The sequence below is a fragment of the Rhea pennata genome, chromosome 2, assembly GCF_028389875.1.
Source record: "Rhea pennata isolate bPtePen1 chromosome 2, bPtePen1.pri, whole genome shotgun sequence".
Lineage (NCBI taxonomy): Eukaryota > Metazoa > Chordata > Aves > Rheiformes > Rheidae > Rhea > Rhea pennata.
Genome location: NC_084664.1, coordinates 32,364,962 through 32,380,263, shown reverse-complemented (window position 1 = coordinate 32,380,263; position 15,302 = coordinate 32,364,962). Strand labels below are relative to the sequence as shown.

Genomic DNA, 15,302 nt, shown 5'->3' with positions numbered 1-15,302 from the left:
ACCAGCAAAACTGGAATACAGGCATTTTTAACTACTTTATCTTACCCTGCACTGTGAAAGCAGAGGAGATGATGGAATTTCTTATTATTGTTATTGGTTTCCTGCTCACCAAACTCTGGACCAGGAAATACTTTTGCATATGCTCAAGTTTCATTATGCATGTTGTCACATTGATTTCTAATGAAATTATTTATGTATTAAGCATATACTGAAGTATTTCAGGATTTCATCTGAACACATTAAAAAGATGGTCAAGTCACATGTCAAATAGTAATTACACCAACACATGTATTTTTAAATGTATTTTAGTCAAGAAATTTAGAATATTGGACCCAAATTACACCAAGTCCTATGAATTATTAACTACAATTTCATCATTAAAATTGAAAGCCTTCGCCAACTGATAGTCATCCATTCCTCAGGAATCACTATTAGAAGGATTATTTTAGATACAGTCAGTAGGATGATGATGTATTATGGATTATAAAGATGAGATGACAAGGAATCAAAATAGCATGTTGAATAGAGATACCAATATGTATGTATGTGCATGATCATCAAATCACTATATGAGTCAAACTAAAATAATATTTGGTGAATATGAGAAATGCCACATATGAAAATGAAAACCTGATGACCAAGTTTGATGACAAGAATAGCAGTGTAATTTCTGAACTGTAGATACTACAAGCTATCGGATCAATTGTTTTGAACTTCATTAACATTAATCAATTAAAATAATGCCTTTGTTATACACATGCACACACATTCACTCTTACAAGTAAATGAAACAGCATTTTCTTTGAGGATTTCTGGAGAATAGCTTTCCTTTCCAGCTTGTCAAGTAGCAGCCAGTAATTTCTTGTTTGAAAGGAAGATGCTACCAGATTCTACTGGAGTTACTTTCGGTTACTTAAATATTTTTGCTATATTTCTAAAGCACACCATCTTGTATCAAGCTGGTGGGGAAAAATATTATAATGTGGAATGGGGAATATTGATTTAATCTTGCCCTTTTCTCTTCCATTCCCTCCGCTGACTAAAGTAAGCCTAGACAATTGGCTAGTGATAGTTAAAGGGAGGTGGAATGAATTCTTATCTCAGTGACAAGGGGAAGGACTCTGTGTAGAACCAAGCAACAAGGAATAAATTTTAAATAACAATCCACTGTGCAAATCTGTCAGGTATCACTCAGCTGACTGCAGAAAACACATCCCTGTTTTCAGCAATGGTGAATTTGGTCTTGTATTTAACTTTCTCCTCGATAAATTCTTAATTCTCTTCTTTATAGACCAGATGGAGTAGTACAACTAAATGAAGAGACAGTTCAATATTCTAAAGGAAATAATTAAATAAAAAACATTAGCACACAGAGAAGGATCAGAAAAATGCTCAGATGGGTGTCTCTGGAGGAAAGAAGTCAGCCTGTACTACACAAGTGCAGAGAATTTGTTTAAGTCATGGGAATACTCACTGTTTTCTAGCTGTCACATAATGTCAGTTCCATGCATTACGCTGATCATTGTGATAATTTTTATAGAATTATAATTAGTCTATCTAATTATCTAATCTGATTCTTTTCTGCTTCTCCAGATTATCACAGAGTAACGACTGAGCAGCTAGAGATAACTCCCTTCCTTCCTTCCTTCCTTCCTGCCTTCCTTCCTGCCTTCCTGCAAAAATCCAACCTTACTTAGAAAGGGAAAGCTCTAAGCTTTTTAGCTTGGTAGTGTTCAATTCTGTATCTTGCCACTGTAAAATGGTCTGAGGGAAAAAAAAAAGATTTTATTGACAGCATAAAAATTGTCCTTTGATCTAAAACAAGAAGGATTCAGAGGAAAATCTGGATGTATTTTACACTTTTCCAAACCACACTGAGCCAAACAGTGATGTCACTTCCAATGCTGTTAATTAGAAATGTCTCTTTCTGAAATCAGATAAATTGTTTTGATGGAAAAATGGTGTAAAGAGGCATGGAATTGGGATCTTTATTTTCACAACATATGGCAGTCTTCAAAAACTGAAAGCGGTAAATTGAAGAGTTTAAACCTTCTTTCATACTTATTTTACATCAGTATTACTTTAGTGACTTTAAAAAAACTACTGCAGGATAACCCTGGTGTGAGATTAATCTTCGTCTTTTCAGTAAAGCACCTGAGCGTATATGCAGGACCTGTCCTTTCATCGTTAGCAGAATGAATGACTACTCTTGAGTGGTATATCAATATCTATTTATTTACATGCTACTCTTATTTATTACTTTTACTGTCTCTCCCAACTGAGGAGATCGTATGTATTAGCTATCTTAAATATATGAAAGAAAACTGTCCCTTCTCTAAATTTCTTTTTCCTCGACTGCATTGCAGAAAATAGGCTGTAGTTCCTTTGTTTGAAGTAAGTGAACAGACAAGTTATAATGTCCATCTCATCACAGGCTGTAGACCTATTTATGTTGGAAACTCTCTTAATCTCTCATGAAATCATTCAATTTGCACATAGAGAACTGAAATTTGCTTCAAACTGTACAATGAGAAAAAACAGAAGTTGGTGTCAGATGAACTAAATGTATCCTCTCAGAAACAGTGTTTGAGAGCAGCTCTAATTGTTTATGAATTGAATTAATTGTTTAATATATTCAGTTTTACTGTTTTTTTTTTTTTTTAATGGCAAGCATCATTGTACTCGGAAGGCAGTGGAGCAAAAAATAAGCAGGGGAAAGTATTATTAGGTCATCCTAAAGTTACTACTTTCAATTATTTCCCAAGATGTGAGATAAATCATGGAGCCTATTATCTTAAGAAAGCTCTATCTTCCTCTTGACTGTAGTGATAATTTCAACCATACGCTGCAGCTTAAAAGAGGCACTGACCAACTAACACTTCATAATTACCTTTCTGGCATTTAAACAAGCTGTAGAAAAAACATATGTCTGACCATATTTAAAAGCCATATAAGGGTATTAAAGTTTTCTACAATCATCAAAGTAAGACTCCAATTGACTTTTGAAACAACTTACAAGATCAATTCAAACATAAATGCCTCATGGAAGGCCATTTTCACAAAAATAGTAATGAAAAATCACAACATATGGATCAGGGGAAGGAATTAATCCTATCACTCCCTAAAAAGGAAATCTGAGTTACAAAACTGAATGAAATGAAATAAGTGCCTCAAATGCCTAGATATTAAGAGTGCACTTTAAGAGTATTATAAGCACATCTGGTGGTAGGATGGCTCTATTATGGTATTGTAAGAATTCCAGTGGTATAGGTATATATAATTCCTGCTCCATCTCCTATAGAATGCACTCACAATCCCTGCTCAGCCAGCAGTTAATAATTTTCAGCTGGCAGGCCTCGATGCTATTTTGAAGAGCCGGTTAGACTAAAAGCTCTCCTAGCTCCCTAGATATTTGTAACCTTGACAAGCGCATTCTTGGCTTTTTTGTCCATCCAGATAAACTTGGAGAAGGTTCCATCCAAACTTTTTAATATCTCGCCGTGGGATGAGGAGAGGAAGCAGCTGCAGTGGGGTATCAGAGGCGTGGCAAAATGGACATTTTTATGGAATCGGTCCTGCCAAAGATAGAAAGAGTAGGAGATCTTTCCACCTCACAAGATCTTTTTGCTTGGAGCTAATCAAAAGAGCAATGTTGCAGTTCTGCAGGCTAGCTAAGGTTACCGGAATAAACAGTTCAAATACGTAATGCTCCTGTCTGCCAACATAAACGGAAAATCCCACCTAGTCAGATTAAATTCTGCTGATGGCAATGAGAGGGTTTATTTCTTGGTAACTTTAATTTCCAGTACCCTCCCAGAAGCCACCAATTGTTTATGAAATGCCTGAAATCATTGCTTTTGGTAGACAAAACCAAAAATTTTTCAAAATGAAGAGTGCTGTTGCATTTGTGTATAGCTTCCATATATATGGTACCAGTGGTTCCCAACATGGGAAAAGTGACAAAAGAAGTACTTTTTACCAGCAAGAAAAGCAGACAGTTTTATTATTTCAATTCTTTTGAGCAATGCTACTATACTACCTAGGGCAATGGAACCATTACCCACCTCAGAGCATTTTGCTAGTGTGACTATACAAATAATAAAAGAAGGTTTCCATAACAAAAGTCTCCCCCAGACAAAGGATACTTCAATCCTGGGTCACAAGTGACTTGCTTAAAATTCTTCTCAGCATCACAGAGTTTGTGGGGACGATAATCACTGCCATTTTTAGACACTGAATTTCAATCCATAAAAGTCTTTGGGGTGAGAAGGGCTTCACCAGGGGTTAGTTCAAAGCTCCTCAATTAGCCTCTTGTTCTGAGTCACCTCTGGAAGAGCCCTACCTCTCCATAAATCACACAGTATGACTAGTTTCCCAAATTGGAAAGCTAAATTTCTAAGGTTAGATGGCAAAATTATTCGCCAGTGTACTTTCAAGCAAAGTCAAAGTATGGATTGATATGACATAGTTGACCATATCCATCTGATTTATTGTACTGTCACATCTTGTCTGAAGGGCAGCTGCTTATTCCAAGCTTTCATGTATTGAACGCTCTCTATACATGCTATAATAATAGGCCTGTGTGGCTTGAAATTCTTTGAATTGTTTGCTCTGTTTAGAGTAGCACTCTTAAAATAAAACGCAGTAATACTTTTATGTTTGTCTTGAGAAATGTAAATACTAGTGATAAGAATTACTATACTAACTCAGTTTGTTCTTTCTTAGGAAAGAATGCTCCTGGCAAACTTAATTATAACTCATGCATAATTTTGAGATGTGTGATATTTCTTGAAAAAAGGTACATGGCAGAACTTCAAACAACTTATTTACTTCTGTGGTATTTACTGAATTCAAACGAGCAATCCCATGTGCAAAGATCCAAGGGCCTCAAGCTGCTCGATGTGAGTGGACCCTGCACCTGCAGAGAAACCCCAGGGGATCCTGGGTGGGAAGAAACCTCTCTCTGGGCCAAGCAGCATATGCAACGTAGACAGAAGTGTTAGCAGCTCACATGGCTGCTCCCACAAAGTCAGAAAGGCTCTGCTGCCCCCCACCCCTACCCTTTCTTACACACAAGACTTAACTGGTTCTGTTTAAAGGAGATAGGGGCTTTTTAGGTTTACGGTCACTTCAAAAAGGAGGAAAAATCAGTAAGAAACAAAGCTTATTGGACACTTACAAGTGGACCTGGGGGATAGCTGTAAAACAAAGATGGATTTTTTTATGCAAGGTATTGAAAGTTGTAGAATCTTTTTCTGATTTCACTAGTTCCTTCTCTTCATGGCAGGCCCACCTGAAAATATATGCAGCTCCCAGAAGCTTGCTAGCTCTAAGACTGGATGTTGATTTTGTGGCTAGGTTACCATCAAAAGTCTCAAGATTGGCTTATTCTGGAAGGCAGAAATCCCTCTAGATTTGAACTGTGGAACTAGTTTAAGTGAATACAAGTGAGGGTGCTTCTCTCTTGGCCTGGGAGGTGGCTGCCCCAACTGTAGAGCCCCGGAGGATAGTCATGGACCAGTAGTCGGAGGTTATTTTCTGCTTAGTCCTGCTTCTTGACATTTAACTTCCTTTACACTAAAGTATTAGTAGAGAAAAGTGTCAGCACACTCAGGCAAAAACAGTCCTGATTACCTAGTGCCATTTAACTTTCACATGCGTTTGACCTGAGCAAAATGGGTGCAGAGTGGTACAAGTTAGAAGTTTTACCATAGAGTAAAATGCTATACACATGAGTAATTTGTGCCTCAGCAAAGCAGTGGTAAAGGTTAGCAGGAGCAAATCTGTCCCAAAAATTGATTTCCAACTCATATGTCTATTTTGTAGATTTGGGTGTATATGCAAAGGATTTAGATGGAGATAGATCCAAAAATAAACCCTATGGGAGAATAAGGTAGAGGGAGTCCTACACCCTGCCTCTCTTTGCTTCTTTACAAAAACCAGAGACTGATTCTATAAAAAATACTCTTTTAGATTATATACAACAAACCAGTTCTGTGTTTTCTGTAAGAGGATATAACCTGAAACAGTGTGTCCTGTTCTGTTAACTGTGTTAACTCTGAAGCCTAATTAAGGAGGTTCAGAGTAGGAAAGAGTTAACTGTTTCACGGGTGGAGAAGATGGCTTTTTTTGGATGGAGTAGAGGGAGGTAAATTGGTTGTTGTCAAAGACTTCTGAAATGGGAACAAGTCGCTCCAGTCACTGCCCTCCCCTGAAATATAATGTCTATTCCATCCCTGTCGAAACGTGGGAGGTAGAAAGGAGAATGTATCACCTAAGGAGGACCCAAACCTCAACTGACTTATATGTAACAGAAAACCAGGACGCCCTCCTACACCTTCCTGGGTGCCAAAAGTTCCAGCTGTCCTTTGTGCACCTGCCAAAACCTCCCGTTTTTTCTCAACAGCTGCTCCAAAGCACTTGTGTGCGTTCGCTGCAAAATCCTGTAATGTAACACGGGCCAGATTGCTTTAAAGCAGTGAGCAGGTGATCTAAGCAAGTTTATTCGCAAGGTACCGCTTACCACTAGTTAATTTCTGAAGAAAAGTTAATTTTTGCCTACTGCTATATTTCGTTACTATTTCATAATAACTAAGACTACATTTACTATTCAGACATGTTTATTTAAACTGGTTTTAAGATTAAAATGTATCTAAGATTTTTAAGAGGTTTCTTTTGGATTGGAGATCGAAATTCCATTAAATCATACAAGCAAGAAAAATAAGCTTAATTGAATATGAGTATTTTAACTTTTCTAGGTACATTGTTTCTCTCCTATGAATGGATGAAAAATAGCAGAATTATTTAAAATTTTGAGTTAGTTATAATTAGTGAAATTAACTGATAATTCAAACTACCATTTCTGTAAATATTTGAAACTAACAGATTTGATTCTTTCAACCCTTTTATCTATTCGTAGACTAGAGCACAAGAAGAAGCTTTCCTGTTTTTTCATTCCTATTTTCTTTTTTAAATTCATTGCATAAGCCATGAAAATATTTCCTCTATATCTGTGAAAAAGGTAAGTTTCATCTGTATAACACCAGTGATTTCTGTAAGTTCAGAAGTTTGGCTGTCTTTAAAACTTGGCAGCATATATGTACTTACTGGATTTGTTTCAGAGCTAAATAAAGTCCAGAAGGAAAGCTTTCTATTCTTTTTTTTAATTCTGAAAAATCAGACTTATTTTTGTTATACATATATTTACATGGAGTAAACATGTTTATTGGAGTAAAATAAATTGATACATTAAAAAATAAGTAAAGAAAATGGGCAATGACTGACTTAGGGCATAATGCTTGAAAAACTTGTTGATTTGGGCTTTATGCTACATCACTGAGATGTGATAAAACTCATGAAATTTGGCATGCTGACTTAAAAGACTTATTCCTAGAACTATGCATTTCTTATAGAAAAATAACAGTCTTGAGTGGTACAGCACTCTTATTTCTGATTTTTAAGGTTTGTGAAATATCAAGCCTTAAACTTTAACCTTGTTTGGGAGTCATGGCCCACTAAAATCTGGAATAGAAAACGCTGATATTAAGAAAAAGTACTTCATTTGAGGAGAGAGCTGCTTCACGGAGAAATGTCTGTTTACTTTAAAAAAAATGACAGGCAGAATGCAGTTAAGGTAGTTGTACAGTTTTAACTCAGTTCATTTTTTAGATGAAAATTTCTTTTTTAAGGAATAACCTTTAATTATAGAAATTATCTAGTTGACTTTTCTCTGTAAGTACAAAACACTGAAATCCCACTTCAAGCAGGTTATGAGGAAGGATCTACATTTGAGAGAGCACAAGAGAAGTTAACCATTCTTAAAGCTAATGTAACTGAAGTGCTCTGCTGAAGTAGCAATATTATATTAGACTTCTAAGCAATTTGTTCTTCTGTAACCAAAATGACATGCTGATGTCCACATTGTGAAGTAATACTGAGGGTATGGGTGGAAGACAGCACTTAATGTAGCCCTCTGGCCTACTATCATATATATATATATATATATATATATATATATATATATATATATAACTTCAGTAATGTAGACACTGTTATTAAGAATGTCAACCCCCTTGTTTTGACCCTCATCCAGTGATTCCAACAGAGGACTCCTTAAAATAAATTGATCTCAACAAAACATTTATCTTGTGCATCAGAAGATGTGCAATGTGAAATCGTTTACTGCTATCTTAAGTAACAGCCTAATCATCAGATGTGGAGATGCAAATGCTAAACAACTTGTTGACTAAGGGAAAAGAAGCTGCGCTTTCGTGCCAGTAAGCAGATGTGCTTAATAGACTGGCTCATAAGTGCCGATTTAGAAACAGCTGTTGATGCTACCATAGCCTTTAATATAGTTCATTTCCCTCCACTTCCTTTGCTTTCCGTACATACACATGCTTGCTCTATACAGTTAAGTTGGGCTAGATAGAGGGTGGAGAAGAGGAAGTGCGTTTTAATAATAATAGGCAATCAAGTTCTAATTCTTGGAGAGACAGTGAACACTCCCAACTTGTGCTGGAGCTGACTTAGGCTTGAAAAAACAGCATAAAATGTTCCGAAAACCTGTAATATTTTGTTTCTCATAGTAGATCTTTAACTACTTTTAAAGAATGTAGTTTCTGCAAAAGTTGAAAATGGAGCAAACTAATTCTCACTGGGGAAAATTTGAGATTTTTTTCATTCCAGTAAGGATCTTTCTTTCTTTCTTGACTTTCTTTCATTCCTTCTTTCTTCTTCTTTCTTTTTCTTTCTTCTTCTTTTCTTCTCTTTATTTTTCTCTTTCACTTTCTCTCTATCTTTTGATCTTTTGCTCTCTCTCTTTTTCCTGCTTCAGTCTTGCTCTAGGTCTCACTTGTTCTTGCTGTTTCTTTCATTTTTTCCTGCTCATTCTTACTCTGTCTGTTCCTTTCTCAATACATACTGCATGTTTGGTGATGCACCTATAATGATTTCAAATAAGCTGTTCATTTGAAAAGCAGTTTTCCATGAATCCCTGTAAATCATTGTTCTGAAGTACTTCATACAGTTTTTTTCACTTCCTTCTCGTAACTAAAATATTGATGGATCACATATCAGTAACTACTACCCCCACCAATTATTAACTCTTGAACTGAGGAGGAAGTTCAGATTTCAGATATCTGAATTTGATCTCTGGAGGAAATAACAAGTGAAGGACCTTTCTTATATTATTAGCATATGAGCTTTAAAGGCTTTATCAGGAGCCACTGAACTCAGTGGAAAAACTCACACTGACATTAATGTACTTTGGATCAGGCTAAAAGTGGTTTTCACTACATTAATGCAGCAAATAATATCGAAACAAATGCACAATATTTTTAATAATAAACTTCACTATATTTTTTTCCAATTTTTTTGAAATAATCTTTGATATACCAAATAAAGAAATTTCCTATTTGCTATTTTTTGAATCAATCCAATGCAAATTACTTGAAGTCATTATTTAATTTTAAAAATAATTTATTCTCCCTATTTTTCTTCTTAAGATAGCTACTAGTCTGTCTTTTCCAAGCAGCCTGATGGGCTATATGCCAGTCCATGGAACTAATTAGTGTATATTTTCCCTTGGGAGCAGCAGAGTTACTTTCTTCATGCTACACTCAAGAGAGCACAAGCAAAGATACTTGGCATCCTCTTAGCCCTGCCTTCCCTGATGGCCGTGTTTCCCAGACAGTGGCTCATGTGCAGATGTAGCAGTGCTTGCTGAATCCACTGTGGAATTTAGAAATTCATCTTGCTCTCATTCTTGCAAAGGGAAATCACCTCCCTATAACTGATTTATCTCAGATGATATATGCATACAGACCTGGAGACATCCCTAGGGGAGGTGTTTCAGGGCATCGTCAGGTGAGCTAATGTGACGGCAGTGGATCTGAATTCAAAGGCAGCCCCCAGGCTGGAACTTGTCTAACTCCCTACCTGGAAGCTGATGCCACTCAGTTCTCCTGGTTTTGCAGCTCAAGGAAAGAGGCTGCATTTTGTCAAGTGATCTGCACTTCAGAAAGCAACAGAAAAAGAAAATTTCAAAACAAAGACTCATTCTTTATACAGGATTAGGAAACAGTCAAAAAGCTAGGCTAGTAAATCCAACAGTTTGGCTCCATCTGTGAGAGGAGGAGAAAGGAACACCTGCGTCATGAGCCAGGCAGTAAACTACCCACCTCTGTCCCAACCAGAGCAGTTCCTGACAGTGCCTTCAGGAGCATTACCTTTAGTTTCTGAAGCAGCCAAAAAAGAAATGGATGAATTTGAAAGGAGGTTTGCTAGGACCTCTCTAGTTCATAGAGGAGATTCCAGTAAGCCAGAGTAGGTTGAATCCAGGCCATGCAATGAAATTTTTGCTTCAAATACAACACTGTCATTTTTCTTTAAATCACTTTTTGCATACTTTATTATTTTGTTTTAGGTTTTCAGAGCTGTGACATATTCCTGGAACATTCATGGACGTAACAATACACTGAAAACTGCTTAGATCTTCTAATTGTCACTCCCATCCTCTCCTCTCTTGTTGATAGAATAGAGTTCAGTATTCTGAGGTACTTGGTTGAATCCAAAGTCTATCACTTTTTGATCTTTAGATTATGACTGCATTTTGATTCACCCTGCTTTTACTACACTGTTTGGCACCAGGACAGTAGTGTCTTTTACAAGAGAAACTTCACTGTCTTAAAAAACAAAAATAAACAAAATGACATCTGTAACTTCCACCAGAGCACTGCCAATGCTATAGTAGCGCCGTGCCCTTTTGAAGACACTGTTTCCATGGCCACCTCTGATATATGACCTAAGTATGATAATTCCCAACATCACAGCAGCCAGTAATAAATACCTTCCCCTTTACACTCATTTTGCTTTACAAGCCAGATTCTTTGGCTCTGATGAGGAGAGGAGAGGAAAGGATGTGCTGTGCTTTGAGGCTCTTTTAACTAACCTGGAATCGTTTTGCTCTTTTCCCAAGTGATTGGCTGTAACAGCTCACTTTGGCTCTAACAGGAACATGGTGAATTAAAAAAATAAATATACTTCTCTTCTTTCTCACATACGTACGTACAAATTGTGATGTTAACTATCAATTCAGTTGTAGTAAAATTTTACTGTAAAATTCAAAGTGATAGTAAAGATTAAACACTGCAATATTTCCTGGATGTTTAAGACAGATTTAGCAAAACAGCATTTTTGTGGCTCTATTACTCATGTTGTACAATATGTCCTGCTGTGACTTTTCCTTGCTGTTTCTTCTAAAACTCTGCAACACATTCAGCAAACACAGCAGAGGATACAACATCTTCGCAAGCTTTCTTGCTTTGTTTTTGAGAGAAAAATTGCAGCTATTTATTTTTCTGTAAAGCATTCATATTTAGAGATGTGCAAAAGCATATATAGGGGGTTTCTTACGCAACAGTAACTCTAAATGGATCAAAAATAACAATCTTCTTACCATTCACAAATCCTATTTAAGTGACAACATTTTAAATTGATTTGAAATCAGCCTTGAATCTGCTCAAATACATTTGACAGATGCTATGCATGTTTTTTTCTTCTTTTAGCTATTGTAAAAATGGTCCTTGTGGTTTGCAGTGCTGATACTTTAGAACTGTGCAAATAATTTAGGTTTTCTTTTACATATATATATATATATATATAGTTCCATACAGAGAAGAAGAGGAGGGGAAATGAATTTCAGCCAAAGTAAAATCTTGGGTTTTCATATGCCTTAGCTGTAGATGCTTTTTTTTTTTTTTTTTTTTTTTTGTCTTTCATTCCATGAAAAGATATCTTTCAATCTTTTCCATTCTTGTCTTAAATTATTTGCTGTTTTTGACGCAAATTCATAAATGCCTTGCCCTCCAGTTATGGAAGTATTTATTTATCTGAAAAATGTGACCAGGATCTACGGCTAAGTAGAATAAGACCTAGGATCTGGAATAGAATCAGTCAACTAGGATCTTTTAAATATATTTGTGAAATTACAAGTTTTGATTGTGAGAAAACCTCGTTCTGATGCTTTATCAAGAAAAAAAAAGAGAGCTTGCAAAGTCCTTATCTTGAATCTCATCAGTTTACAGAAACAAAGGGCAACATGAGCTTTTCAATGAAAAGTTCTCTTCCAAAGTAATTGGTATCCTTTGAAATGTATTTAGAAAAGCACTATAAGAAAGGGGGGCAACAGTGTGGGTCTGCATCGCCACACTGGACTCTGTACTACCCAAAAGGTAGGTTCTTGTCTGCTACAATTTTGCTTCTGGTTCTTTAGCTGTGAACAGAGATTCGTACTTTTTCCAGAGTATGTTGACTTTTTAATGCGTTTGAAAGAGCCCCGAGCTCTTCCTGCAGAGGCCACAGCAGCAGTGCTGTGTGCTGTAGGCGTTATTGCGGGCACCCCTTCCCTCGCCCGCGGCCGGTATCCGCGCGCCCCGTGTCAGCAAGGAAGCCCAGCTGCACTTTTTCCCCAAAAAATGGAAAAGTAATGTGCTACGCATAAAAAGCATTCTGATTTTCTACTGCTACTAAGATCATTATTGACCTTTAACACTCCTATCTTTATTTTTGTGTTTCGTCTCTCTGTAATGAAGGTAAAAGTTTGGTTCCAGAACAGACGAATGAAGTGGAAGCGGGTAAAAGGGGGCCAGCAAGGGGCAGCAGCCCGGGAAAAGGAACTGGTGAACGTGAAAAAGGGCACGCTTCTCCCCTCCGAGCTCTCCGGCATCGGGGCCGCTGGTCTCCAGCACACGGGGGACTCACTAGCCAACGACGACAGCCACGACAGCGATCACAGCTCTGAGCACGCACACTTATGATACACAACGAGTGTCCCAGCTCCGTTCTCAGGAAAGATGCTTTGCTGGCAAGCCTTACACGGGCATCGTTTACGTATGCAAGTGACTCTGGCAGTGATTTTTAAAGTTGTTACGGAAAATTCAGGCTTATTGGGTCTGTTTTCTTGATTTGTAGATGGTTTACAGTAAGTGCCATATCTTAAAGGTGCCTCAAGAGTGGAGAAGTGGAAGATGAACCTACTTTGAACATTCCAGATTTGTTTGTCATGTTTATGACAGCGGGCAGGTATTTTTGCTTTAGCTTGCACTGAAATTACATTGCTCTCAACAGACGTTATATTCTGAAAACCACAGTGCCACAAAATCACTATCTAGTGGATAAGAAATGTATTTTAACTCTGTATATATTTACGTTACAGCATTTTCCTGTCTTCACTAATTTTAGCAATGCATTCATATTAGCGATGGCAATAGTCACTCATGACAATAAATGGCTTTCTGTCTCTTTATTTTTGTTTTGTTTTTCCAAAGACATACAATAAGGGCAGATACTTTTGTTCAAGTAGAGAACAATACAATAGTGTCTGCTAGGACACGTCCTTGTATGACAGACAAAACAAACGTTATGTTGCATTTACTATCAACTGCTGCTAATAGGGTATTATTAAACTTACCTAGCTCCTCAATTCTTCTTATCTTATAACTGCAAGAATGACTTTTAGGATCATAAGGATAGTCCAGTAACCTGCCAGAAAGAATTTCATGTTCTGCCCATCCTCAGTGGAAAATCCCTCCCAAAATTACTCATTCCTACTTTGTCATCTTTTGAGTATGTTGATAAAAACTGATACTCTGCAGAAATGTTGTCCCTTCATCTTCAGTTTTAGAACCAGCAGATAAGCTGAAAGTTACTATCAACTGCTTATATTGGTAGAAATCAGAATATGAAGGTAATTCAGTATTGTGTCCCAAGTGTAAAATCAAGACACATTTTCTGTTATAAGCTTTTGTGTACATACAGGCAAACACCAAAATCCAAAATTTAATGCAAACCATTGATTGTACTTTGTAAAGAAAAATGTTTAATAAATAATCCTTTTTAAATAATTCTGGTCTCTCTACAGTGATTTCATAGGAAAATTAAAGCGGTTTTTGTAAAAGCTCTACTTTCTTTGGGTTTTTTTGGAACTTCATCTGTCTTTGGACAGTGCAAAGCTATGTTTCAAATTTAGGCTTTTAATCTTGGATGAACCTTCCACCTTGATCCATTTGGGAAACTCTTTCCTTTAGCAGGAAGAAAGCATCAAGCAGCTAATGATGTCTTCAGCCAAAACCAACAAGACTCTGTTTTCCAGACCTAGAGCAAATATCAAGGGATATTTCATTTTGCCTTGTAGAAATGGATTAAAAGGAATAAATGTCAGGAAAGAGATGCATACTCACATTCTCATGCCTTTGTTCAATAAAGCTGTTCAGGAGAAAAAATAATTTCCCCAAAACTTTGGAGATTATAACAATTAACTGGACTGTGTAGTGTGATAGAAGGAATAAAATGAAGAGTGAAATGAAATGTGAGTGTCGTAGTAAATGCTTGTGAGCATTCACTTGAGCTTTGTTATGCGGAGCAGTGGGATATCCTTACTGTTAAATGTGTTCAAGACCTCTGAGTCTGATACCCTTCTTTGCACTGTAGGTTTGTTCTTTCTGGCACATTAATTGTTGCCATGATCACTGTAGCTTAAAAGCTCCAAACCATGGGTAAATCATTTCTCTGAGCAAGTTCAGAGCATTTCATTGAATCTAGCATTTAAGAGGTTTTGTTTTCGCTTGTTAGTTCTCTTTCAAATGCCTTTTTCATTCAGAATCATTTAGGATAAGAGAAGTAAACCAGATGTTTGGGAATATTTGACATTTTTGATTTGCTGGCTGGACAGGAAAGGTTTAGGGTTTTTTTGAGTGGTAATGGGGATAATATAAAAGGACAAAACAACGGAAACTTTAATCAAATTTACTGTGACTCGTTCTGCAAACCTGAAAAGGATTTTTAGCAAATAGAGTATTTGAAAAATAATAATCTTTTCTCTCCACACTACTAGCAAAACTATTTCTTGCTATCTGTCATACAAAGTCTAAGACTCAAACTAAAAATGTTACAAGCTTGAGATGACATTTTACAGAAAAAATGGAAACATTGTATTTAAGTTACCTGAAATGCGTCAGCTTCCTAGCTGAAAGCATTTTGAGGGGTGTATTATTCTGCGAATAGCACTGTGATGTGATTGGGATACTTGCAGGGTAAGGGAGCATCCAATATGAGTAATGATGGCAGACTGTGAACCATAATAATCTCCCTACCAGGAAGAATTCTGTTCTAAATGAATCTGTGAATGAAATGCAAAATAAAGTTAGATAGGAGAGAAACATGCAAATGGATTTACAGCACTAGGGGTATTCCAACCAAATTATGCAATTACGACCAAATTATTTAATTTATTTCATAGAAAA

The 15,302-nt window shown here is 36.7% G+C and overlaps 1 protein-coding gene across 1 annotated transcript in view; it reads left to right on the top strand.

The window, feature by feature from the left end:
• MEOX2 (mesenchyme homeobox 2) overlaps positions 1-13,904 on the top strand; it is a 55,941-nt gene extending 42,037 nt beyond the window's left edge. The window contains exon 3 of the mRNA XM_062569186.1: positions 12,594-13,904. Coding sequence (XP_062425170.1) covers positions 12,594-12,818 — 225 coding nt within the window. The 3' untranslated portion in view covers positions 12,819-13,904. The remainder of the gene's footprint in view (positions 1-12,593) is intronic.
• The last annotated feature ends 1,398 nt before the right edge of the window (positions 13,905-15,302 follow it).